The following is a 26887-nucleotide window of genomic DNA, read 5'->3' on the forward strand; positions in this document are numbered from 1 at the left end:
TCTGGGCCTGCACTTATGTTCTGGTTTCTTAAGCCAACATCCTGAGGCAGTGGGCCCGGTCCTGACACACTGGTCTGTTGGGTGTGCTCCCTGGTAATGGACTCAGCATCTGTTTGGAAAGTTCTGGAAACCAAACTGGTGAGGAGCCCTTTGCTTACACTGTCCTCAGCATCTCACTGCTCATTTCTGCAGCAGCATGTGGAATGGATGTCTTCCCCCAGCTCTGTGTAGGCCAGGGAGTGCAAGAGACAGGCCTTGAGGTTTCTCAGAGTACATCCCAGGACCAGTGATCTACACGAGGCAGGTACCTTCTCGATGTGAGTGAAACTCTGGGAGCTGCTACCCATGCCCTTGGATTGACCACTACCCATCTCCAAGAGCTCCCTTGTGGACTCACTTTCATTTGCTCTAATGGATTTAGGATACTTTCTCAATATTATTATTTTATAATTTTTAATTATTTAAAACAATTTGTAATTTAACTACATTTTATTATATTCTTTCCCTCTCCTGAGTCCTTCTAGGTCTTCTCCCCCTCCCTACCCACACTTTAGGTTCTTTCTCAAAACAAACAAAATATAACAGAACAAAATATCACTCCAGAGTCGGGCAACACAAACCAACAGAAGGAAAAGAGCCAAAGAGAATGCATAAGAATCTGAGACCCACTCGTTTGCTCAACTGGGAATCCAAAAAAAAACACTGAGCTGGAAGCCATAATATACACAGAGGAGCTGGTGCGGACCTGTGCGGGCTCTGTGCTTGCTGCTTCAGTTTCTGAAAATTCTTATGAGCTTTCCTCGTGTTGATTTAGAGAAGAGGTTCTCAGCCTGTGGGTCACAACCCTTCCAGGGGTTGCTTATCAGATACTGTACATACCAGATATTCGCATTACGATTCACAAGAATAGCAAAATTACAGTTATGAAGTAGCAATGAAAATAATTTTATGGCTGGGGGTCACCATAACATGAGGAGCTGTATTAAAGTGTTGCAGCACTGGGAAGGTTGAGAACCACTGGTCCAGATGGCCTTGTTTCCTTGTTCTCCATCCCCACTGGCTTTTACACTCTTTCCATCGTCTCTTCTGCAGGCATCCCTGAGCTCTGAGGAGAGGGATTTGATGGCAACATCCCATTTAGTGCCAAGTGTTCCACGATGTCTGACTGTGGGCCTCCATATTTGTTCCCATCTGCTAGAGGAGGAAGCTTCTCTGATGATGGCTGAACATTGTACTGATGTATGAGTATAGCAGAATATCATTAGGAATAATTTTATTACTACTCTCTTCCTTTCTTAGACCAGTATTATTTGGTTTTCCCTTAGGTCCCTGAGCTATCTAGTCTCAGATTCTTGGCCACCCAAGCAGTATCAGGTATGGGTCCTTTCACATGGAGTGGGCCTTAAGTCAAATCAGTTATTGGTTGGTTATTTCCACAAGCTTAGTGGCACTGTTGCCCTAGCATTACTTGTAGATAGGACACCGTTGTAGTAGGTAAAGGGTTTGTGGCTGTGTTGGTGTGTCTGTTCCTCTTTTGAGAGTGTGAAGAGTACATTCCTATGCTAAAGATGCCAGAAGGTGAAGGCTCTATGGAGACACCAGCTCAACAACTTCAAGTTCAATGTAGATGCTTTCTTCTGCAATGGGTCCTTGCTACCAGTTTGTGGAGCACAATTATAGTCTTGGCAATGGTGTAGGTTGGAGTTTTCCACATGGCTTCTTTGGCCAAAAATCAATCAGATGTAACCCAGGACCAGTACAAGAAGCTTCATTGGACTGACAAGAGATGGCCAGTTGGGATTCTGTCTCCCCCCATTATTTAGTGATTTCATTTAGATCACCTTCATATATGTATATATTTTAGGAAGTTTCTAGTGTATTAGATTTTCCACACCAATCCTTAAGTGTTCCTTAATTTTAGCTATCTCTCTCTATAATCCCCCCACAAACCCCTTACTTTCCCTTCCCCACCTGATTCTCCCATTCTACCCCTTCCATCCATATTCATCTATTTTGTTTCCCTTTCCTACTGAAATCTACATGCTTTCTCTAATTTCTTGATTATCACTGACTTAACAACTAATACCCACATATCAGAGAATGTATACAATATTTGTCTTTCTGGAACTGGATTAACTTAACTCTGGATGCTTTTTTCTAGTTTCATCCATTTTCCTACAAATTTCATGTCATTTTTAAATGGCTGAGTAATACTCTTGTGTAAATGTACATTTTCTTTATCCTTGTGGGCATCTAGGTTGTTTGCAGTTTCTGGACGTTATGAATTGAGCAGCAATGAACATAGCTGGGCAATCGTCTCTGTGGTAAGATGAAGCATCCTTTGGATGTATGTCCAAGAGTGTGGGATAGCTGGATCTTGAGGTTGATTGATTCCAATCCTCCTAAGAAACCACCACACTTATTTCCACAGTGGTTATACAAGTTTGCATCCCTACCAGCAATAGATAAGTGTTCCCCTTACTCTACATCCTCACCAGCATGAGCTGTCACTTGTTCTGTTAGTCATTCTGACAGGTGCAAAAGGAAATCTCAAAGGTAGCTTTTACTTGCATTTCCTTGATGGCTAAATATGTTGAACACTTCTCTAAGTGTTTCTTAGTCATTTGAGTTTTCTCTATTGAGAGTTCTGTTTAAATCTGTACCCCATTTCCCCCTCCCCCTGAACCTCACTTCAAAGTTGGGTTATTTTTTTTTCTTGATATGTCTAGTTTCTTGAGTTCTCTATTGGATGTGGAGTTCATGAAAATCTTACCCTCATTCTGTAGGCTGCTGCTTTGTTGGAACAGTGGTGTTCTTTGCCTTATGGAAGCTTCTCAGTTTCATGAGGTTTCATTTGTTAAATGTTGACCTTAGTGCCTGTGCTAATGGTGTTATGTTCAGAAAGTCTTTTCCTGTACCAAGGAGTTTAAGGCTATATGTCCTATTGTCTCTTGTACTAAGTTCAGTGTATCTGGTTTAATGTTGGAGATTTTGATTCATTTGAGTTGAATTTGTGCAGAATGATAAGTATGGATCTATTTGCACTCCTTTATATGCTGATATTCAGTTAGACCAGCACCATTTGTTGAAGATACTGTCCTTTTCCAGTGTTTATTTCTGGCTTTTTTTTTAAATAAAAACAAACAGGTGTCCATAGGTGCATGAATTTATTTCTGGGTCTTCAATTCCATTGATCAACATGTCTGTTTTTGTACCATATCATGTTATTTTTATTTCTATAGCTTTGTAGTACAACTTGAAGTCAGGGCTGATGGTACCTCCTGCAGTTCTTTTATTAGTCAAGATTGTTTTAGCTATCCAAAGTATTTTGTTTTGTGTGTATGTGTTTCCATATGGAGCTGAAAATTGCCTCTTCCAGATCTATGAAGAACTGTTTGAATTTTAATGAGGATTGCCTTGAATTTGTATATTACTTTCAGTAGGATGGCCATTTTTACTATATTAATCCTACTGATCCATGAAAACTGGAAATCTTCCCATATTCTGATGTCTTCTTCAATTTCTTTCTTCAATGACTTGAAGTTTTTTAGCATGCAAGTCTTTCACTTGCATGGTTAGAGATACCCCAAGATATTTTCTCTTTTTTGAGGTTACTGTGAAAGGTGTTGTTTTTTTTTATTTTTTTCTCAGTCTATTCGCCATCTGTATATCCGAAGGCTACTGAGCTTTCTGAGTTAATTAATTTTGTATCCAGCTACTTTGCTGAAAGTGTTTATCAGCTGTAGGAGTTTCCCAGTGGATTTTTTTCAGGTCACTTATGTATACTATCCTATCATCTGCAAATAAAAACACTTTTTGACTTCTTTCCTTCCATTGTATATCCCTTTGATCTCCTTTAGTTGTCTTATTGCTGTAGCTAGAATTTCAAGCACTATATTGGATAGAGTGAACAGCTTTGCTTTGTTCCCAATTTTGGTGGAATTGCTTTGAGTTTCTCTCCATTTAAGTTTGTGTGGGCTATGGGCTTGCTGCCAACTGCCTTTATTATGTTGAGGCATGTTTCTAGTATTCCTAATCTCTAGAACTTTTATCATAAAGGGGTGCAGAATTTTGCCAAATAATTTTTCTACTAATAAGATGATCTTGTGGCTTTTGTCTTTTAGTCTGTTTATATGGTGGAATACATTATTAATTTACATATGTTGAACCATATCTGTCTCTCTGGGATGGAGCACACTTGATCATGGTGAATGATCTTTGTGATGTGTTTTTTTAAATTAGATTTGCAAATACTTTTGTTATTTTTGCATGTATGTTATAAGAGAAATTGGTCTATAATTCTTTGTCTGGTCTTGGTGATTTGGGTATCAGGGTACCTGTGACCTCATAAAATGAATGGGGCAATGCTCCTTCTGTTTCTATTTTGTTGAATAATTTGAGGAGTGTTGGCACTGACTTTGGAAGTCTGCTTCATAGGCTGACTCCTCCCTTCATAGCTTCTCTCCTTCACGGGGTGTTTTCTCAGGGAACTCTTCACACTTTCTCTTTCCCTGGTGCTCTTCCTTCTCTTGGCTTCTCTACCTTCTCCACAGGTCTTCTCTTTCATGGGTCGTCTACTTCATGGCCATTCTCTCCTCTGGTGTTCTTCCCTTTGTGGGGTCCCTCCTCCATGGCCATTCTTCACAGGCATCCTCTTTATGAGCTCTATACATTGTAACTGCTGTCTCTTATATCTGCACCATGGTTCAAATGATTTTTAACCCAGGCTCCCCATGTATGGAGGGCACTGCCTTCTGAAGGGGCAGAGGTCCCTAAACTGAGGTCCTTTTTTTCTTGGCTCCAAGATAAATTCCAGGGATCACAAAAAAAAAAAAAAAAAAAAAAAAAAAAAAAAATATGACTTTTCCATGTGCCTGGTTCTACCTTCCTGTTTCTGTTTCCTTATCAAGTTTGACTGGGTGGGGTTGGTGGGGTTGGGTGGTGCAGAACCATAGTAGGAGGCCTCATAGGAAAGGCCAAGCTTGGCAGGAACATGGCCTAGGGCTCAGGACCTGGAGCTATGGTCCTGGCCAGTGCCTTCCTTTCAAGACGGAGCTAAAAAAAAAAAAAAAAGTGAGTTGTGTACTCCTGGCAGAGGCCCTGGGTATCTTTCACAAACATCCTGAGGGACTTTTGTCTAGGGCTTCATTGGTGGTTGTTGTTAGTGGTTGGCATCCAGAAACATTGTAGAGCCAGGACATGAAGGCCAGAATGACCACATACCAGAACTGTCACAGGACTACCTTCAACCAGGAGGAACAAAGTGCACAGCTATCCTTTGGAAGCCCATCACAGTACATAGAGGGCCATTTGTGGCTTTATGTGTATACACAGAGGCTTCAATGTGAAAAGAGTTCTATAGAGTCCTGTAAGTTGAGTCCATGTGAGTCCAACTGGCACATGGTTGTGAATATTCCTGAGGGCATGGGAAGTTAATTCTGTTGCTGATGCTGGGAAATGCAGTCCTGCAGCCTCCTGGCCTGCCTCTTCAATGCTGCACAATTCCCAGGATGGCCCACAAAGCCTCTACTAGGAGTAATCCTGCTTTTCCTTCCTGTATGTAGTCTATTAGGTAAGGCATTGCTGTGAGAACAGCAAGCAGGAAAGGAAGGGTCAGGCAGGGCACACAGGTAGCAGTCCACATCACGACAATTCCTGGGAACCCACAAATACTTCTAGAAATAGCAGTCTTTGGGTACACCACCTTCTCTGATATGGTTTTTGTTGCTGGTTTTTGCACTAGATGCTGGGTAAGCACTCCACCACGGAGCTGTATTTCTAGCTTCCAGGAGGTCTTTGATACTGCCTGGACCAGGTACAGAGGTTGGTTGTAGGTTAATCATTTTACAGCTCAGCAGCCCCCTAAAGCCTGGGCCCAGATAGCCTTAAACTGTTTTTCATCCAAGGCAGGGATCTACATGGGGTTCTGGAAGCACAAGTTCAGTCCCTGCTTCCTTCAACAGAGCTCTCTGGAAGGCTGGAAGCAGGCATGCTTGCTTCTGTAGCCTCTGTAGCTCGACGGAATCACCCGCGGGGGAACCTTGCTTCTGAATTCCCAAGAAACCTAGGGTTTTTTTTTTTTTTGTTGTTGTTGTTTTTTGTTTTTTTTTTTCTTAACAGTAAGAAGCAACGTAGAACCACCGAGAAAATCAGCGGTAACTTGTGGCCATGAAATGTAAAAGCTGAAAGGTCACTGATGGGCCAAGAGCAAGAAGGGGTTTGCCCCTGAAATGTCTGAGCCACAGCCATAGAGGGGAGAACACAGGAAACAGGGAAGGAAAGCGGCCGCAGAGACTTGGACAACCAGACTTTAAATGTTTAGATGAAAAGGTATATTCATAACAATTCCAAACTAAAATTGTAGACAAGGAGAGGAGGGATGATGGAGAAGTCTAATAAACTGCCTGCATTTTACAGCTAGACACATATCGAAATCAATAAGGATAAGCAAGAATTCCATAATTTCAATAAAAATTGAAATAATAGGAGTACGATAATGGGAAATATAAGATAAAATAACTAAAGTTCTAATATTATAACCAATATATTTAACTAAAATAGAAATGCAGAAAATCTTGACCTTAAAAACAAGATCTAATAATCGCCTGGAAGAAAATCCTACCTAAGCTATAAGGAGTTGAAAATGAAACAGTAGATACCAGGCAAATATCCATTCCACGTGGCAGGGATGTCTGGATACTCCATAGGGGAGAAAGAAGAGCGCGAGGTCTCTACGCTGTACCCAAGCTGCAGAGGGGTGACAGCAAGCAGCAACTGTCTGCATCTGATGTTTGACACGTAAGTGTTCAAGTCCCTACCCCATCTGGGCAAGACAAACAGAAACCTATGTGTCTACCTCAGGGCCCTGCTGCCCTAGGACACTGGTTCTCACCCTTCCTAATGCTGCAACCCTTTAATACAGTTCCTCATGTTGTGGTGACCCCCCCAACCATAGAATTATCTTCATTGCTACTTCTTAACTGTAATTTTGAATGTGATATGAATCATAATGTAAATATCTGTGTTTTCGGATGGTCTTAGGTGATCCTGTGAAAAGGTCATTCAAGCCCAAAAGGGGTCATGACCCACAGGTTGAGAACCACAACCTCTAGCAGGGGTCAACACACTTGCAGCTGATACCTATTTCCTAATCAACAGAGGGCACACATTCCTTGTGTTTTAGACATCTTTAGAGCAGCTGGGTCCTTGTGTGACTTACCTTCTATTTCCACCATTAGCTGGTTGTGACATTCTTAGTCAGCCACCCTGTTTGCCCTTTAAAAGCCTGATGATTGAACTGAGCCCACCTGGAAAATCCAGGGTTGTCCCCCTAAAGTCAGTCGAGGAGAGTCATTAACACGACTTGCAATGGAGTGTACTGTGGAATTCACCCCCAAATTAGGCCATCATCACTATGCTCCCAGAGACCAAGTCAGATGAAATTAAGCAAGGATGTTCGAGACAGGACCAAACAAAGCCGACTTTCTCAGCAGGCAGGCAGCCTGTCCCAGCAGACACGTGGTACAGAGGCTCATCACAGGGCTGGTCACAGGGTCCCAAAGTGTCAGGTTCATGTGTTTACAGATACACAACGCAGGGCACTCAGACCAGTAAGGGAACTTCATGTATGAGGAGCTAACATTTTTACCAAGGGCCTCTGGGTAAGGGGGAATCTTGAGGGAAATGAAAAAAACTCTGACTGAATGATCTGTCATGGCTGAATTCATGGGACAGCTAAAGTAGCCCCTAGAAATTTCCAGTATCAACAGGTCAGGTGGGGACTACATCGCAGGAGTCAAGTGACAGAGGAAAGGACAGTGAAGCAAAGCAAATACAGACGAAGGAAAACATACGGGCAAAGAGTAGCAGAGAGTAAGTACTGTTGACAGCAAAAACCGAAGACGGACGACACTTTGAAAAGATCCATAAGATATATTGATCTTGACGAAACAGAGGAGAAAAAAAAGGAAAGGGTTAGATAAAGAGGTTGAAAAAAAGAAATAACTATAAACAGATTGAAAAAAAAAAAACAAGAAAAATGCCAAAATTGGCACCTTTGGGAGTCTTAAGTGCAGGGAGCTGATGTGACAAAGAACAAGTGCTCATGAGATGGGACTTAATTAATTAATTAATTAATATTTATTTTTGTCACAGCAACACAGCCTTTGAGCAACCCACCAGATTATGTTCTTAATGCTTTAGCTTGTGAAACTTGTTCCTGTCAAATAGCTTTGCATGTAATTTATTATTTTCTATAACATCATGCATTCTGGGATCAGGAGTGGACTGCCTGTCTGCATGGCAGCGATAGTCAGCTTGGGTCTTAGCAAACCCGTCCACAGGGTCAACTGTGGTCATTATTCCACACAGCTATGTACCAGGTACCAAGGACTGGGCCTGCAGCATGGTTCCCCAGTCTCCCTACCCTGCTATTGGGAAGATATAACTCATACTTGAGGTCAGTCAGTGCTGACAGAGGATGACATTAGGGCTCCTCTGGGGCAGACTGAGGAGGACAAACAAACTGACCTGCAAGTCTTGGGGAGTTGCCTAAAGTCCAGATGGCAAGGGTAATTCCTCAACTACCCCAGACCCTTTAGTAGACACTGAGAAATGAAAGTAGACACCCAGCAGCCACCCCGGCTGCCAGAGCTCTGTTCCTCTGGGGCCCCTGGCTTCAGTTCTCTACACGTCCCCCACAGGACAGACTGTGCTCAGGCAGGGGGCATGTCTCCTACTTGCTTATCCTCAAGGATGTCAGGTGGCACTGAGATCTCATCATCACGGCCACCTTTTACCTTTGGCACACACCAGATGCAGAACAAGCCTGGCCCAGTGACTTCTGTGGGACTGTGCCCTCTGTGACCCAGATGCTGGAATGTCTCCACAGGAAGGGATGTAGAGTCAAGCTCTGGCTTCTGAGGCTTCACTATCTTTGCCTCTCCTGGCTGACTTGTATTACTATTTGTAGAGAAGGGCCGACTGAGTCTACTACACCAAGCACATCTCTAGCCTGGCAGGTACCAGACTTCCTAAAGCTAGAGTTCTCAAGGGGTGGCCAGTATATGAGGGAGTCAGGCTCCCTGAATGGCACTGCATCCTCTCCATATAATGAATAAGAAGTCAAGCAGTCTCAGCCTAGGGCTGAGTGGAGCTCCCTTACTCCATGGCCTGGCCTTCACTACACATGCCCCTACTGGTGTGCTCTTGTAGCTGAACCCCATTCTGTAGTTCATGCACAGCTGACTCATCACTACCCCCATGCCCATCACCTCTGGGGCCTCCCTTAGGCTCCATCTGATCCTGCTCTTTTGATGACCCTGTGCTGCCTGGGTTTTTTTTTTTTTTTTAAATCCTTATTCACACAATAGCCATTATTTTTTATGGCGTGCGGTTGACGGGTCATCTGCTGCCTCTAGGGGAAGGCTATGTCCTATGAGTCCTTGTCATCTCTCAGACCCTGTGTCTGGGTTCAGTGTGTGGGAATGGGATTAAATCTTAGCCCCAACTTGCTGGGAGTGGAGAGTGGCCAGGGGTGCTAGGTTCATGCTTGCTGCTACATCGTGAACCATCCACAATAGAGAGTAAGGAATGTAATCAGACAGCTGAGTCAGGGACTGCTGGCTAAAATACAGGGCATGGACCTGAGGCATACCTGGTTTTGCCTGGCAGACAGGATGGGGATGTATTCTGCCAAGATGGCTACTGCATACCCCACATCCCAGAGCAGTCCCTGTACCATGGGTGAGGACTGGTTCCAGGACTGATGGCATATGCCAGAGAGCTGAATCTCAAGAAGAAACTGCAGAGTAATAGAGGAATACCTTATCTCCAGGGTTGAGTTGGTCTCTGACAGGGCCTTCTTGCCAGAAACTCCAAGGTCAGAGGTGGGGATAGGTACCAGAGCTCTTGGAGCTAGGCCAGGGGCTACAAAAGCTGCATGCCCTAGGCAGTCTCCACCTCTGCCCTGGCCTGGGTTAATCACCTAAGGGTGGAGTGGAGCTCTGGTTCTAAGTGGCAGTTGTGAAGAAGGAAGCAAGCTCCCTTGGACGGTGGAAGGCTGTGTGAATGGTGCCCTGGCAGGTCAGACATAGGCAGTCTCCATGCTGGGTGGCTTTATAGGTTGGAACCTGGCCCTCTAGAGGACCTGGGCAAGAGCAGAACTCAAGATCTTCTGATTCTGGGGCTGGGTACGGGTGTGTCTCGTGAGTCCGTATGGACACTGAGGACAGAACAGCAGAGAGAAGCCAGAACCACGGGGAGGAACACGACATTTATTGAACTCTGATGGGTGCAGATGAACTTTCTGGCAAGTCCCTGTTCTTAGCCATCTTGGAAGACATATGGGGGCCACAAGTGCCCCCTCCCCGAGATATCCCAGTGAAGCAAGGGTCCCACCCCACCCTCTGGCACTTTGCCTTGCTCCTTGGATAACCCCCAAGTCCCTCCTTTTCAGATGCTCCCTGCAGGTTGCAAGAAAAGTACCTCTGACCCCTGCGTACAACCTAGGGTGGGGATGAGTCAGTAGACCAGGTGAGGGAGGAGGGTCTCTGAGAACAAGGGACAGCAGGACATAGGAAGTGCTGTTAAAGCATCAAACCAACTTTTAAACAGATAGTCACATGGATACTGAGGAATAAATCTCTGAAACATCACATTTGGGAATACGTTGAGCATTAAAGTAAAGAGCTGCATGCCAATGCGTGGAGGCTACACTAATACGGAGCGCACAGGGCCTGAGTGGGCAGACACGCACTATCATCTGTTTGTAAAGAAAACGCTCTATTCATATCTGCAAGGAAGGACAGGCAGTCTGTACAGTGTGCCAGCTGGTGTGGCTGCAGGCTGGAGCCATCCGATGTGTAGAATGGAGGATCTTGGGTAGGTTAGAGTGCACCCATCCCGGTGACCTCAGACGTCAGCCTGGAATGGACAAAAGCACAAAGGACACATCACAGACCTCTTATGAGATGGGCTGGAGATGGGACAGTATGGAGAGGACGCCTCTCCATTTCCAGGTCACCATTCAGTGGCCATGAGCTGGAGGATCCACCACACAGCAGGTGGAGGTCACATCTGTGGAGCTTTACCTGTGCCTGTCACTCCGTCTTGCTGAGTTTGCGTCCCTTTCCTGGCATTGGGCCAGGGGCTAAGCACCCAGCCTACCTCTGGAGGTGGGATCCGACTTTTAAGCAGGGGCTTCATGGCTGTCACAGAAGGATCTGTGACATGGGTGGAAAGTAGCAGTTCGAGGAGTGTAGCTTAGAGTAGATTTGGGGCAGGTGAGGCAGGAGCTAGGCATTTCTCTGGGTCCTACTGCAGACTCACTACAAGTCTGCCAATACCCCTTGCCTGAGGCATATGGGCACAGTCTGATTACTGGCTGGGAGGAAGGAAATGGGACAATGGGGGTGCCTCTCATTGTAGCGTCCTAGTTCCTTGTTGGTGAATGGAATGATGGCCTTTGTCTGTGGAGGCTGACTCCACCATCTCTCTCCCCCGACATACCTGGATTTTTACTGTATCAGTAAGGATGTGGGGCTGTAGGCCATAGCTAGCAAAGGCCCAGATGCCTAAGGATCACTCACCTAGCATTGATGAGATACTGGGCAAGGCTGATGTTGGCTGGGGTCCCTGTGATGGTAATCTGACGCTCTGACGACCCTTCAGTGGCATTGGCGATTTTGATCTGAGCCCCAGACATCTGTCGGATTTCATTGATTTTGGTGCCCTGGCGTCCAATTATGCAGCCTATAAGCTAGAAGAAATGATGGAGGAATCTCTTAGAGAAGAGCCCAGGACATCCCTCTCATGGCATCTATAAGAGCCCTGCAGAGACACCCAGGAGGATAGACCCCCCAACTCTGCCTATAAACTCAGTGCTGTGGAAGAAAAAGGCACTACCAAGTCTTGAACCTGGTCTCTAGGACAATGTGAGAGAGGGCCCAGCTCTGCCTGTTGACAGTCTGTCTTATCGCCTCCACTTAGTGTCCCTCTGGGAAAAGTCCACACAAGACATAGCCACCACCTTCCTGGCTTTTTCTACCTGGTCAGAAGTGACCTAGAGACAGAAGATGTAGACTGAGCGGGGACTCCCACACCAGCTCTGACCTAGGCTGGGTCGGGGCCTTCTGGTGGTGCCCTTACAGGGAGAGCTGACCTACAGGGAGATGAGCATCACAGACACTAGGAGCACCTCAAATTCATTGTTGTTGAAACCTATCCTTTGATGATCTCAGATGAGGCTGAGGACAAATCCGATGTTTGCTTGGTTTAGTGGATGCAGTCAAGGTAGTCACCAGGAGTGAGGGCCATCTCTGAAAGCAGCTCAGGGACAAGTGTGCCCTCTATCCTGGTGGTCAAAATCTAATAGTTGCAGTTGGGTGTGTGCCTCTCAGTCTACCCTGTTCCATGGTAGGAGAGGCCTGGACCCTACAAAAGACTGCAGAGGAGCCAGATGATGTTCCTCAACTTCCATCAGCCATTACATGGAATTCCCCTCTCCACCCACTGCCACTGCACGCTCCCGAGTAAGGAAAGGAACACTGGTCAGACAGGCACCGAGAGCCTGGACGGTAGCCGGCAGTCACCACAGGCCCTAGTGGTCCTGTTGTACCTGGCTGTCTGGGTGCTGGCCTGATGACTAGAAACAAGCTGTTCTTGTGCAGTGAGATGTAAAGCAGAAGGCTGGGCTGGACCTGAGAGGTACAGGAGGGGAATCTACCTCTGGGCCTGCACAGCAGGCAACGGTGCACTTGTGAGATTAGCTCTTAACTTGGAGAGGCCTGAAGGCTGTGCGTTCTGCTCACTGTTAAGGCATTCAGTCTCCTGGTGTCTGTATCACTCAATGAGCTGTGACGATTAATCTTTATGAACACAGAGGACTTAGCAGCCTTCAAGCAGCCCTGTCCAGTAGAGCATGTGTGGGGGAGCCCATGTGCTGGAGGGGCCATTGCACGAGGAGAGAGAAGGGGAGGTACAAAGCAGAGACCTTCTCCATCTACACAGCAGGAGGCAGGTGACATGACACCTCATCATAAAGGCAGCCTGGCAAGTTGGTCCAACCTCCAGTGTTCTGGGAGCTCAAGGCTACACAATGATACCCCCACGGCACTTGAGCTGAATTCTATGCAGGCCTCTACAGACTAGGGGAAGCAGAGCTTGTCAGGTAGCAGGGAAGATGTTTGGGGCCAGTGGCAGTCCCTCTTCAGGATCATCTGCAGCCAGATGGGCTCATGGTTTCTCTCCTGGCCAGCTTGCTTTGCTGCCTAACTGTTGGCCAAGTGTAGCTCCAGTTTTGGATGTCCCCTCAAACTCCAAAATCTGGGTTTCCTGCAACTGGCTCATGCGGGATAGAGCAGGTCTTGGGTCTCCTGCCTTGCTGGTATAAGGAGAGGTCTTCAAAGTTCAATTCTACTGGTCTGGAAAATGTGAGGTGTTTGCCACACAAGATGAGGACCTTAGTTTGACCCCTAGTGTCCAGATATGGTGGCACATGCTTGTAATCTCAGCATTGAAAAAGTAGAGGCGCCATGGCCAGCCGGCCTAGTCTAATGAACCCTAGATCCTGGTAAGAGACTGTCTCGAAAACAAAAACAAAAAGCAGATGGACCTAAGGTTAACCTCTGACCTTCATATGTAAACAGAGATGCACAGGCATAGACATAGGCAGTGTGCAATACACACACACACACACACACACACACACACACACACACACCCGAAGTCTGACTAGCTTTAGGACAGAGAAAGCCTAAATACTTTACAAGTAGGAAAGGGGACATGACCTACATAGAGACTGCCCCTGCCCCTTCTGCTATCCTGGCAGCTATTCTCAAAGTCATGGACTTTCCTTCTCTAGTCTCACTGTTTGGGGGTGATCCACTGATTTGGAGACTGCCCCCACCTCTCCAGGCCCCTGCTCAACCTGGGAGGACAAAGTGTACTGACAGTAGCAGAGACCACAGCTTGTGTTCCCTAAGGCATGGGCAAATTGAGGATGCCAGAGTAAGGAATCCGGACAACCTATGACATCCAATCAACTTCATGTCCCAGAGAACTCAACCCTCCAGTATGGGTCATATCACTCCAGAACCTTCCTGGACCACCCTATTCTCAACATCTCTAAGCCAAGATGCTGCTGCAGTTGCTATAAACTCCTAGCCCAGCCCTGGTAGTGACTTCCGCTTCACCCTGATGTCCTCAGTGCTCCGTTCTTGATTGCATCTTTCATGGACATTCTGTCAGTTCAAGGAAAAGGAAGGGGGAACAGATTCAACTGTGGGGCCAGGGCTGAGGGTATCACTGGGACAGGTTTTGTGAGGACAGGAGGGTGCAGGGGGATACTCACATCATTGGGAATGGTGAGCTCATGAGTGCTGGCCGGGGGGCTGGCATCCAAACCTGGGCACATCAAGGGAACATGGTTAGGCCGGAGGGAAACAGTTCATTGCCATACCCAGACCTGGTCCATATTTCCCTGGGCTGGCTGAGGTGAAGGCCAGCACCACCCAAGGGACCCAGGCCCAGGTGGAATCCACTCTCCGGAGTTCCAACTTCTCTCAGAAGGAAAAAGAGACCCCACACCTTAGATGCATATTCTGGCAGGCCCTGGGCTAAAAAGAAGGCAACCATCACACTTCAGGCCTTCCAATGGCAGCTGAGGCACAGGCAATACAGGTCACATTTACGCAATGCTTGTTTTCCCTGTTTTCAGGGAGACTGTGGGTGCTGTGCCCCACTCTGCTCCACCCTGAGACCTCATGTGGTCCTGCTGCAGGTAGCCAGAAGTAGCAAAAACCTCACTGTTAATTCTGTTCGGCACTGTTCCCTCCAAAGGCCACTGTGCATGGCTGAGCTCAGGTTTTCTCCTTTGCAAGTCTCGCTATGTCTCTAGGTAACAGGCAGCCTCTCAGAGTCTACATGCTAATTCTCTCCCACCTCAGACTGCCACAGTGGAAGGTACAATGGCCACACCTCTGGGAGAGCACATGCTCTGTACACAGCCAGCCCAGATCTGCATGTTCTAGAGCTGATCTCTCACCTCTAGGCCCAGCAACAGCACCCCCTGCATGGGACTGCGGGGTCCAGACCCCAGATACTACCCTTCCAGATGGCCAGTTCTACCCACACCCCTTCAGAACACCCCAGAACCCAGGTCATCGTCTCACTCAGTGATCTTACTGTTCTGCATCTGCTTTTAGTACCATACCCATCCATTTAGCCACGAAACCCAGGATCCTCCCCCAAACCTCAGCGAGCCTCTACTTCTCACGGTGCCTCCTCATTCTCTCAGCTTCCGTCTGGCCTTGTTTTACTCCCTGGGTGGATGGCCTCCTCACAGTCTTGTCTCATGGTTAGTAACTCCTGCCAGAGTGTGACCCCAATGGCAGGTGTCCAGAGGTTAGGGCCAGGTGGAAGTGTTGTATAAACTGATTCATCCCAGCTCTGCAGTTCTGTTCCTACATTGACATCTGACTTTTCTAGCCTTCCTTTTAATAATAGTTTTTAATGCACTTATTTGGCTATTTAGGAACCTATACACATTCCCAGGGCAGAATGACATTTGAAAGACTTCCCTAGTATTACTGGAAAGCTGGACAGGAGTTTCTGGGGCAGCAGGGTCTATCTGTCCAATCTGATATTTGACTGAGTGAAGAGCAGGGATTCTTTCTCAGGACACTGAAGTCAAGTGGGTAGATAAGGGCATATCCACTTGAAGCCCACACTCAGGACAGGGCTTCGAAGCTAGCTGCATTTCACCTGCAGCTAATGGCTGCCTCAGCGCACACCCTTCCCACTGCTGCCATGCGAGTGCACATCCATGTACATGGACTCATGTTGCAGGTCTTGAGGGCTTGGTCAAGTTGTTACACAAAAGCATGGTGGCAGCCAGGAGGCTGCAGAGTTGGCTGTGGGTACTCATGGTGGCCACAGGTATAACGTGCATGATATGGTATTTCCCTCATAGGACCCAGAGAACACTCAGCCCCAGCCTATCTATCACCTTTTCCAGCCACCTCCATCAGTCTCCACACCACCCTGCAGTGTCCCGGGAGCAGGCATTTAAATGAAAACCATTAGAAAGTGTAGATACATCCAGCCCAGATCCATCTTCTAAGTCTGTGCCTATCTCCAGGGAAACCCATCTTTAAAAAGCAGATACCATCCCATGGCCCCTACAGTCATGCTCTCACTATATACCTCTATACACTGCACAGCCAGAGAATGAGTGGCATCTCAGACAGGTCCTCCTCATGTAGGTGCAGACTGCCTTAGACCACCCAACTCTTCACAGGGTGGCTGTGCTGTACGTGCTCAGACCTATCGTTCACCAACAATGGAACCTGGTGGTCCCCATGACTCAGTCCATAGCCTGTGCCCCTGGAAACTGTCTATTGCTAGCAAATTTGGGTGGGTACTAGACACTCAGATGTCACAGGTGTGGGTGCCCTCGTCCTCTGTACGTGTCCCCTGGCCTGCTCACCCAGCACTGTGGTCTGTTTTACCTGACGACTGGCCCATCAGATTTTGAGCTTCTTCGGAGGAGTGTAAAGGCAGCTTTTCTCCTGGAGAGCAAAGAAGAGAGAGGTTTAATGGTTTGCCCTCAAGGAGAGAAGCAAGGTCCCTTCAACTAGGAAAGCTCAAAATATGATTGGTGCATGCGCAGCAACGTGCACGGCCAGCGTGTTTTCACTGGCCATAGCCACCGGGCGGCTCTGCTTCTGTGAGAGGGACACCCTGCTGCAGATGCCCAGGCAGGCTGTGGCCAGTCCCTCTGATTACTTCATCATAGGCCTGGGTGCAGGCCGGCTACCATCAGTGCTATCCTAGGCAGGGCTGCACCAACTAAGGCTGAGGTCACTCCTGCGGTCAGAATGTTGATCTGGGAAAAGATGTGCTCCAAGCGGGGCCAGGTAGAAGCCTCTGTAGGAAAAGCCACCTGGGGATGGACTGTGGGTGACACAGAGCACTGCTATGCACATTAAGACCCTCAAAAGGCAAGAACACGAAAGCCGGGGAGCAGTGAGGTTGCCTGCAATGGGAGGCAGACCAACCCGCCCGGCCTCAGCTGTGAGCAGCCCACTGCATTAACACTGTGAGATTCAGCATTCAGAGCTTTGGCCAGCACCTGTGCTACTCACTACACTGAACAGAGCTCAGAAAGAGAAAGCGAGTCCCCAGGTGAGAAGAGAAGGTCAGAAAAGGGCAGCTGGGTACGTACCGGGGAAAGCGGGGTTGGTCTGTCCGAGGGGAGGAAAGGGGGTTTGCTGCATGGCCAACTGGTGGAGCTTGGTCAACTGCTGGGGGTAGGAGGGACACGAGAGCTAAGAAGGTTATTGTCATCGAGTACAAGTCACACCAAGTTAAAAATGGCAGTAACAGAACTTTGCACAGAGAGGTTCAGAGGGGCCATGCGGACACATGGCAGACACTGCTGCAGGACGCAAGGACTTGGCCTGGGTGGAACCAATGGGCCTGGCTGCCAGCAGCCAAGAGCCTGAATGAGCTGTGCCTTTCCCTTACCAGGCTAGTGAGGACAGGAGGGGCCAGTGGTCCTTGGGGCTCTGAGAGGAGAGTCTGAGGGACATAGAGCAGAGCCAGCTGGGCTCCTAAGGAATGAGCAGATTCAGTCTAGCAGGTCATTAAACCTTGCTGTGGCTCCAGATTCATGCTAGGCTTCACTCACCTCCTGGCCTGCAGGCCTCATTTTAACACAAGCAGTCCATGTGTGCGGTGGGGGAGGAGGGTTGGGGAGCAGCTGGTAGAGCTATGGGCCTGCCCTGCATCTGCCTTCGTGACTTATGCAGAGTGACAGGGCAAGTGAAAGATGCAGAGGACCCTGGGGACAAGGCCATGTCTCAGCTCCCACAAGCCACGTAGCTTCACAAGGCTTGAACATGCGATGCCTCTGTTCATTTTATTTGAGCCTTACTCTCAAACTAATAAAGAGCATCAGAAAACAGAGGGGAATAGGGCTATGAACCACACTACTCTTTTGGGAATCTAGGGCACTGGTACAGGGGCCATGGGCTTCCTCAAGCCTGGCTTCCTGAGGGCCAAGAGCCCATCAGATAGCAGAGCACACCTACAGGGAAGGCAGATTCTTCTTCCTCCAAGGGTTCTAGCAAAGCTGCATGTCATCAACTTGGGCTCCAGAGTCCGGCTGCCTTCACAGTTAGGCGCAGTTAGCAGAGCTGGGAGTAACTGTGACAGAGGACACTATGACTAGCGAGTGGGGCACTCTAGAAATAGAGCTGTTGAGTGTGACCCTCAAACAGAATGAGGGTCCTACTGTAGCTCTCATCAGGATCATGTGGCGTGTCTAGATGTCTCTGTGGGGCTTTCCTGCATTGAGCTTCCTAGGTGCAAGGTACCCTCAAAGTTTAGACCAGTGCCCCGTGGAGACGGGATGGCCGGTGGAGCTGGTGCTGATCTACAAGATGGTTTCTGGGTGTCATCTCTGACAGAACTTTGGCACATAAACCCAAGGCCTTAGAGTTTGTGTAAAAAAGTCAACTTCCTTGGCTTGGTCCTGGGATACCTTTCCTTGTCCAACTCCTCAGAAAGATGGCAGACAGATGGGCACATCCTAATTGTAACTCTACTGGTCTTAGAGGTGCCTGGCTTCTTGGTCTGTACAGGGGAGACCTGGCTGCATCCTGAGTTTGGGGTCAAACTCAGCTCAAAAGTCCCTAAAGAGGTGGTATATGGTTGGCCCACAACAGGGACTGATAACAGTACCTCTAATCCATGCTGTGCTGTGCCAGTGACTCTGCCTAGCCAGACAAAGAGTGCTTTCCATATGGCCTACATCTGTGTCTGTTTTAACTCTGCATCAATGCAGAGTGGGGATGCTTGGCAAAAGGCAGAAGAGCATGTGCAGAAGACCTGTCACCAGGCCACATCTCAAGGATAACACTGTGCCTCCAGGAGGGCTGTGAGCTTCCACATGGAAGGACCTGAGGGGCCGAAGACCCTGCCTGCTCCATTTTGGAGCCTTAGTGAAGGCAGTGTTTCTGATAGACACATACAGAAAGGTACCCTAGAAAGTACAGCCCTATTTGGTTCTGCAAAAGGGCTTGAGTGGAGGTGTTGGGTGTGGAGGTGTTGGGTGTGGAGGTGTGGGGTGTGGCTTGTACGGGTGGATGCCTAAAGGCAGAGTTTCAGCAACCTGTACTCCACTCATATCCACTGTTTCTATGCTTCTGTGTCCATTGGCTGTGATGTTCACCCCAAGGACAAAGCTGTCTTCACATCTGCCTGAATCCCTAGGGACTATGGCGCAGTAGCTGGTTCAAGATGGCAGGGGGGACAGAATGTGGAACAGGGCATATGGGTGAAGTGCCAAGGGAGCGAGCCTGATGGACCTAGTGTGGACCAGCTCTGGGGGGACTCCAGGCCTCAGCGCTCTCGTCTGCATGGCTGTACATATATCCCCAAGGGCTAGTGGTCACTGTGAGTTCCCAAGGATTTCCAGTTGCCCATAGCCCCATGGTTTTGTCTCCTGCTGGTCTCACAGGTGAAACTCATTTAGCCAGGGTGGGCTTCAGAACCTATTGACCAGCAGGGTACAGGAAGCCATGGAACCTATAAAGCTGGTTCTACTCACACCCACACTCTGATGTTCAGAGGCTTAGTGACTCTATGGCCGCTCCCCTACAGACAGACAGATGTGTATATATATATACACACACATATATATACATACACACATATATACAAACATACACAATACATACATACATACATACATACATACATATATATACATACATATGGCTACACTAGCAAATAAATGCAGTGATGTCATAGAACAGGACTACGCCAGTGCGTGACAGTGCTCAGTGGGCGTCTGCTGAGGTGTAGTACCTGTGGGAAGGAAGGTTAGCCAAGATCCTCTTCTTGATATGGCTGTTCTCGTCAGGCTACCTTACAATTCAATTTCTACAACTGTTAAAGGACTAAGTGCTGAAAGGTCTTCCACTTTTGCTTTTTGATAGTTTTGCCATGTAAAAATCAGTCTTGGGGAGCAAGCCAGTGACCAGCAGAGCTGCAGAGGTGAGGCTTCCCAAACCCTTAGGAGCCCAAGATCAATAATGAGTCCCAGCTGCCAGGCACTGAGTTACAAGTTTTAGATTTTCACTGCTGATTTTGGTTTTGCTTTGATCTGATTGTTTTTCTAGCTCAGTTCTTCCCTTTTGGATTAAGAAGTGATATAGCTTGCTTTTATTGGGGGGGGCATTTTATTTTATTTTATAGGGCCCAAAGACTTTGTACTTTGTACTTTTTTTTTTAAATGAAATTGTTGAAAACTTTAAAGACTGTGAGACTTTCAAAAGTTGTAATTTATTCTATATTTTGATAGTAACATGAGATCTTGGGGACAGATAAGAAAGGAAAGGTTATAGCTTAACAGTGATATTTTTGTGTCAATTTGACAAGGAGTAGTGTATTGGTTAGTTTTAATTGTCAACTTGACACAACTTAAAGTCACCTGTGAGGAGGGAATCTCAATTGAGGAACTGTCCAGATTTATAAGAGATTGTCTTGAATGATGACTGATGTGGGAGGGCCCTGCCCATGGGGCTGCACCATCTTTAGGCAAATGGGACTGGGTTATACAAGAAAGTTAGCTCAACATGGGCCAGTAAGCACCACTCTTCCATGGTTTCTATTTCGGTCCCTGCCTTGATTGTCCTTACTGATGGATTGTGAACTGGAAATGTAAGCCAAATAAACCCTTACTCCTCCAAATTATTGACACAGGACATACAGGAAGGAGTGAGAAAGGAAAGATGGGTATCAAGCAGAAGAAAAGAGGCAAGTTGTCACAGAGCAGGAACTCTTTCCACTTTAAGGGTGCTTGAGGATGCAAAACATACTCAAGTGTCCTTAAGTTTGCAGCTCAGTGAATCATGAGGAAATGAAGACAGCGGACCCATCACTCAGGGGCAGATGCACCTACTAATCTGTACTTCATTGCATCTGGGGGAAATAGCTGTGTCTTTCACTCAATTTTCAAACAGGGTCAGTTGTTGCTGATTAGCTGCTGCACAGACCTCTCTGATGTTCCTCTTGAGAGAAGCTGACATTACATCACCATCCCCAGCGCTGGTCTGTGTATTTTCTCTGGGAAACCCTTCCCCGTCCTAGGAACAACAGACCTTCCCCGTCCAAGGAACAACAGACATTTTTCTATGCATTTTTTTCCTAGCCCTGCCACCCTTATCCTCTTGTGGAGTTCTTGATACGTGAGGATGTTGTCATGAAGAACCACTGTTGGATGACTCACCGTTGGGCACTATTTATAGATGGCTCCGTCTCTTTTGGGAGTGTAGTGAAAGCCGGCCAGGACAGGCCTCTTCACCCATTATTGTGACCCTAGAGTAAATCTTTGTATTTACAAGGGCAAATTCTTTATCATGCTCCTTGATGAGACTTTCATGATCATGTTCATTCATGCAACATTTAAAACAGCATAGTTTCCTCTAAAGGTCTTTTGAGGGTCTGGATTTTTATTGCGCTTGTACATCAATCTAGGAAGAAGTGGCACCATTGTAATTCTTACTGTTTCTATCCATGAATGCACTGTATTTCTTCACTTCATGGGATATTTTGGTTGGAACTTTCAACAAAGGCAGGGTTTTTGCTTGGTTGGTTTGGCTTGGATTTTTGAGACAGGGTTTCTCTGTGTAGCCCTGTCCTGGAACTCACTCTATAGAAAGGCTGGCCTCGAACTCAGGAATCTGCCTGCCTCTGCCTCCAGAGCTACAAAAGCAGTATTTTTTGTTCATTTGTTTGATTTTGGACAGGGTCTCAGTTTGTAGCCATAGCTGGCCTGGCTTGAAGTCAGAGAGACCTGCCTACCCACTGCTGCACCCCCCACCTCAAGTGCTAAGGGCAGGATCCTTTTCAAAGCTGCCTTTCCTTATCAGTCTCACACTTAGTGCATTATGACTCCAAATTCTGAAATCTGCTTCATGGTCGAGTATGTGATCAAATTTTGCAAAATTCTCTAGGAATTCTCCAGTTGTGTTGGGCATAGCTTTCAGCATATCATATCACACACTTGATCTGTCACTCACCGAGAGGGAAATGTGCTGCTACTCCTCTGTGGTGGTTGTCAAACACACCAGGTTTCTTTAGAGGGTATTCCCCACAGCCTCTCTCTACTCTTCAGTTAGGGCTTCTCATGCTTTGGGTGTGTCTCTTGAAGGAACACAAATTAAATTTCTGCAGTTTTGCTTGTCTGACAGCCTTTTTTTTTTTTTTTCAGTTAACTGTAATTTTCATTTATTTTCTGCTTTTCTAGGGATTTTTTTTTTTCTCATTTTTCAACTCATCCATTTTCTTCTCTACCACCAGTGTTATGCAACTTACTCCTTCACTGTTAGTGGTCATTTTAAATTTTTAACTCAACATAGGCATTTAAGTTTTAAATCCCCTACCTCAAACCTCCAGTCACTAGAGTCTAGTGGGATGGTACAGGGACCCAACCACTGTTTTAATTCCTCTCACTCACATCCTAATCTTGTGTATGCTTATCTCCTTGTACCCTGGTTCTGAGGGTTATGCCTGGCCCTTGTACATGCTAAGCAACACTCTACCACTACACTACGTCCTCAGTATAAGTGCTTCATATTTCTATATGTTTAGTTCTGTGGTGCCAATCCTATCGATTATAAAGCACTAATAGTTGTAACACTGATTCTGTAGGTTCATGTTTCTCAAATGCCTACTATTTTCTTTGCTTGCCATTCCTTACAATTTCAGCTTCCTCCTGAGGTAGACTTTCTTTTTTCCTGAATGGAATATATCAGGAGGCTGTTGCTGTGGTCCTTCGGCTTCTGGTTTTTTTACAAACAGCTATATTGAAGTCCTTCTCCTGAGTCAGTCAGACTTTAGGACAGTAGCACTTCCTGTTACTACACGATCTCTGGCTGCCAGATTGGTAAGAAGCATCTCTCACTGCTGTCCCTTTTATTACGGTCTTATTCTGTCAGTTGTCTCTGCGGTTTGACTTTGGCCTTTGATGTTAATGAGGAGTTTTAGTTTCTTTCTCCAATGGTATAATGACTGATTATCCTTTTGGAGCTTGTTGGGATAGCTAACTGTGAGGACTGGCTTCTTGTACTGATTTTAGTGTCTTCTGGGCTGCACAGCATCAGATCTGACCTCGTTAACAGTGATTCTTAGGCTTTTATTATGGAAATATGTCACATGGGGACTTGGAAGGCTGTCACTGGTTGGCTCAGCAGTGAAGGGTCCACAAAGGAGAAGAGAGATGGGAAGAAAAGGCTGAGTTTCAGCCAACAGAAGGCTACCTGAGCCTTCAGTTTTGTGAGATTGCCCTGCCTACTAGTAGGTAGAACCAAAAAAGACCAATTGAGCAGCCATGTTCCAGGATAGGAACAGAAGCCAAAAGGCGTGGTGGCAGCTGGTGGCCATGGAGTGCTGTTAGCTCTTTCCTTCCTCACTATCAGTGGTCAGGGTGTTCTCATTCACTCCTACAGGGCTACTGGTACTGATCAAGTTGGAGCAGGGCATGCTAGGCAGCTGTGTAACATTCTGCAGTGCCTGGGATCCTACTCTCTGTTCACCATATTCTATCTCAGAAGGTACCATCACCCTCAAATGCCAGGCTGAAGGGCATTTCCAATGCAGCATCAGGCTACATGCCTCTGCAATTTCAAGATGTACTAACAAAAGAGGTTTTACATTCCCAGGGTGCTTATTGGTTACTGCAGACACATTGGAATGCCAGTTCTCCCACTCACTCTCAATGGCCCTTGTCAAGGGGACCTCTAAGACTAGACCGATGGCCCTGAGGTCCACTTCACAGGTTGGTGCAAGGTGCAGGTTAGCGCAACAAGGCAGAGGAAGCGCACGGGGCTCAGGTGAGAGCGTATAGTCAGGTTAGAGTACAGGCATGTACTCTATCAATACCATCATGCTACTGTTTTCATGTATGTTTGCTTTCAGTACTCCTTTAAATAATGGGGATGCTAAGTAAGGGAATGACCTGGAAGCTGAAGATGAGGTAAGAGATTCATACTTGGGAGGGCAGCTTTGAAGTTCACTATAGACAGTCCTGACTTAGGATGCTCTTGGGCATCAAGAGAAACTGTACTGTAGGAATTTTGATCCTTTTATGAACTAGTAGCAGATGATCCATATTCTCTTATTTTGGGTAGCAGCAATGAGCTACAGCTCCCCAACAGTCCTTCAGTCCTTAGGGTAAGCAGCTGGTATCTGATGTGGCAGAACCCACAAGGAATATTTAGTATGTTAGGGGTAGTCATACTTTTTTTTTTTTTTTAAACTCAGGATACTTTCAAATTGTAATGATTTTATCGGGACAGGACTCCATGTAAACTGAGACCATCTGTGGTTTTTCTTCGGAGGAAGCTAATTTCTCCTTGGTGTGATTGCACTGATGCAAAGAAAGTGACAGAAACAAAAAGTGAGGCTCAAGCGGTCCACCCCATTGCTCACTTGTCTCTCCAGGTTCTGTGTAGCTTCTGCACCACTCCTGTGCTGTTTTCCCTGTTTTATTTCTGAAACCACATCTCACTGAGGCTTATGGGATGCAAAGGTTCCTAGACACTTTCCAAGGCTACAGAGCAGAGAAACGGATGTAAAGGTCCATGATGGCCATTTTCCAAACTTAGTGGCTATTCTAGAGAAATGGACATGAAGGCACCTTCTACGGCCACTTAGTGGCCATCTGAGAGAAGTGGATGTTAAGAAAGGTAGAAGGGCACTCCATAAGGCTTCTGGGTGCAGAGAATTGTACTGGACTGTGCTGGGCTTGGCACCACAAAGTTTCTGCAGTTCAGGGCTGTATCTTGGACTCTTGAGAGCTCAGAAAGCATCCAGAATCCTGAGTAAATCTATCATAAGTGGCATGCAGGAACTGTAGGAGACAGAGTTTTCAGGGTGGGTAATTTCAACATAAGAGTGGATTTAAAACATTGCTTAAAATGGGGTCTGGAAAAGGTGCATGTTTTCATCTGGACAAGAAAACTCAGATCTAAAGATGGTTCTCCTGATAGTTCTCATGTCTGATTTGTGGGCCTGCATATCCAGATAAGTAATTAAGTAGCTAAGTGATCATTGCCACTGCAGTTGATTCCCATTTTCTAATAGCCATATTTGCATTCTAAGAAATTTAAGCTTTAAAAAGTCTCCCCAAGTACTTGGTCCAGATAAAAATCATCCTAGCCTTCATTATCCATGTCACTAAATGATCATTTAATTTTCTTTTATGTGGATTATCTGAAGTCTTCAATTTTGTATGATAGAAAGGTACCTTTAGAAGTTGCACTTTTTGCACACAAATCACACAATCTTGCCAAAGAAAATAGAATAACACTCATTCTATAAGCCATTTTGTGATGAGTAGCCAAGATACTAGATCTTTCTTGCTGTTCTGAGGGATATCTTAGAATGGGAAATTGTCAACAACATAAATATGGAATCCAAATGTCTAAGAACAAGATGGCAGAAAGTTGTGTGTGGTAAGGGCCCCGCTACTTTCCAGAATGGCATATCAGATGCTATGTCCTTATATGATGGAATAGATGCTTTATAAGTCCATCAACCCACTCACTAGGCAGAACCTCAAAGACCCAACTAGTTCATGGCGACTTTGTCTCCTAACACTTAACACCTTGGTGATTAGGTTTGAATATACAAACAGAAAGATACATATATCCAAACTAAAGCATCAAATGCTTCAAACTTTATAGTACACTGGAGGCAACAGCAACAGTTGTATATTAGTTTAAGCTTCAATAATCTATAAACAACACTGTACTGACACAAATCATCAGGAAAACCAGCCATGACCTGTCTCTTGCAAGCATGCCTCATGGTCTGTAAATAAGGTAGACCTGAAATATGCTCCACTGTAGTTTCCTTAGCTACAGAAACCCCACAAGACCCCCTCTCAGGTTGTCCTTGACCATCTGGCTCTGTGGAGGTAAATACCCATAAGCCTGAATCTAGCTCTCCAATAGCCTTCCGGCAGGGGTACTGATGTTTCCCCTTGAGTCCAGAGCTTCACTGAATCCCACAACCTAGTTTTCAGGCCTACATTAGCACATGCATATTTCTCCATGGGTGGAGATGCCCACCCCCAGCACCACAAGAAGACTGGGCCATCCTGGAAGTTATTTCCTGGCCCTCTTTGGTTGCCTTCACTCAGTTCTACCATCCACCCACAAGGGTCACCCTTGTGTGTAATGCGTTCATAGGCTGTACTTCCACTTGGCATCAGCCACTGAGGACAGGATGAACAGAGCCATGGGGGTATAGTTTGCTTGGGGTGAATGTGCTAGTAGGTGCCTGGAGGCCCACAGCCTCAGTCTAAGCAGCCAAGGGCACATCTGCCGTGATGATCAGAGAGCGAGAGACTATGAATTCAGACACAGCAGTTACAGCCAAGCTGTAACCACCAAACATGGCCTCGTGAGTATGGTTATACTACCCAGACAGGGATTTTCATCCTGTGTTTTATCTATTGTTTGTGTGTTGCTTTATCAAAGAGAGAGAGAGAGAAAGGCTGCTTGTGTTTTCTCTACAGGAAATCACCATGCAACAACAGTGAATCCATTTTTCAGATACTTATTTAGTGTTAGTTAATTCTTAAGACCCCCCCCCCCCCCGCCGTGCCCTGCCTGAAAATCTTTCCCTGATACACATCTTGTTCCTGTCCCACCCAAAAGCCAAGGTCTGAGTAAGAGTTACAGCATGACTAGTTCCCTGGCCAGTCTAGCGTGTCTCAGGGCACTGAGCAGTGTACACATGGGCATATCCTAGGTGAGCTGCTAAACCTAGCAAATGTTCACACCAGGTTAAGAGGAGGTGGCTTAGGTTGGAA

The 26887-nt window shown here is 46.5% G+C and overlaps 1 protein-coding gene across 10 annotated transcripts in view; it reads right to left on the reverse strand.

Annotated features, from left to right (window-relative positions):
* Positions 1–10254: 10254 nt before the first annotated feature.
* Positions 10255–26887, reverse strand: part of Pcbp3 (poly(rC) binding protein 3) — a 179855-nt gene continuing 163222 nt past the window's right edge. For 4 of the 10 annotated variants that reach the window (XM_051186960.1, XM_051186957.1, XM_051186964.1 and 1 more), the window contains 5 exons: positions 17225–17303; positions 16509–16568; positions 14351–14403; positions 11589–11758; positions 10255–10923 (listed from right to left, as the gene is read on the reverse strand). In XM_051186960.1, the coding sequence (XP_051042917.1) occupies positions 10887–10923; positions 11589–11758; positions 14351–14403; positions 16509–16568; positions 17225–17303 (399 nt within the window). In that variant the 3' untranslated portion in view covers positions 10255–10886. The remainder of the gene's footprint in view (positions 10924–11588; positions 11759–14350; positions 14404–16508; positions 16569–17224; positions 17304–26887) is intronic. The other 6 variants (XM_051186961.1, XM_051186965.1, XM_051186963.1 and 3 more) reach the window with 3 other exon arrangements.

Source organism: Phodopus roborovskii, unplaced genomic scaffold, assembly GCF_943737965.1.
Source record: "Phodopus roborovskii unplaced genomic scaffold, PHOROB, whole genome shotgun sequence".
NCBI lineage: Eukaryota > Metazoa > Chordata > Mammalia > Rodentia > Cricetidae > Phodopus > Phodopus roborovskii.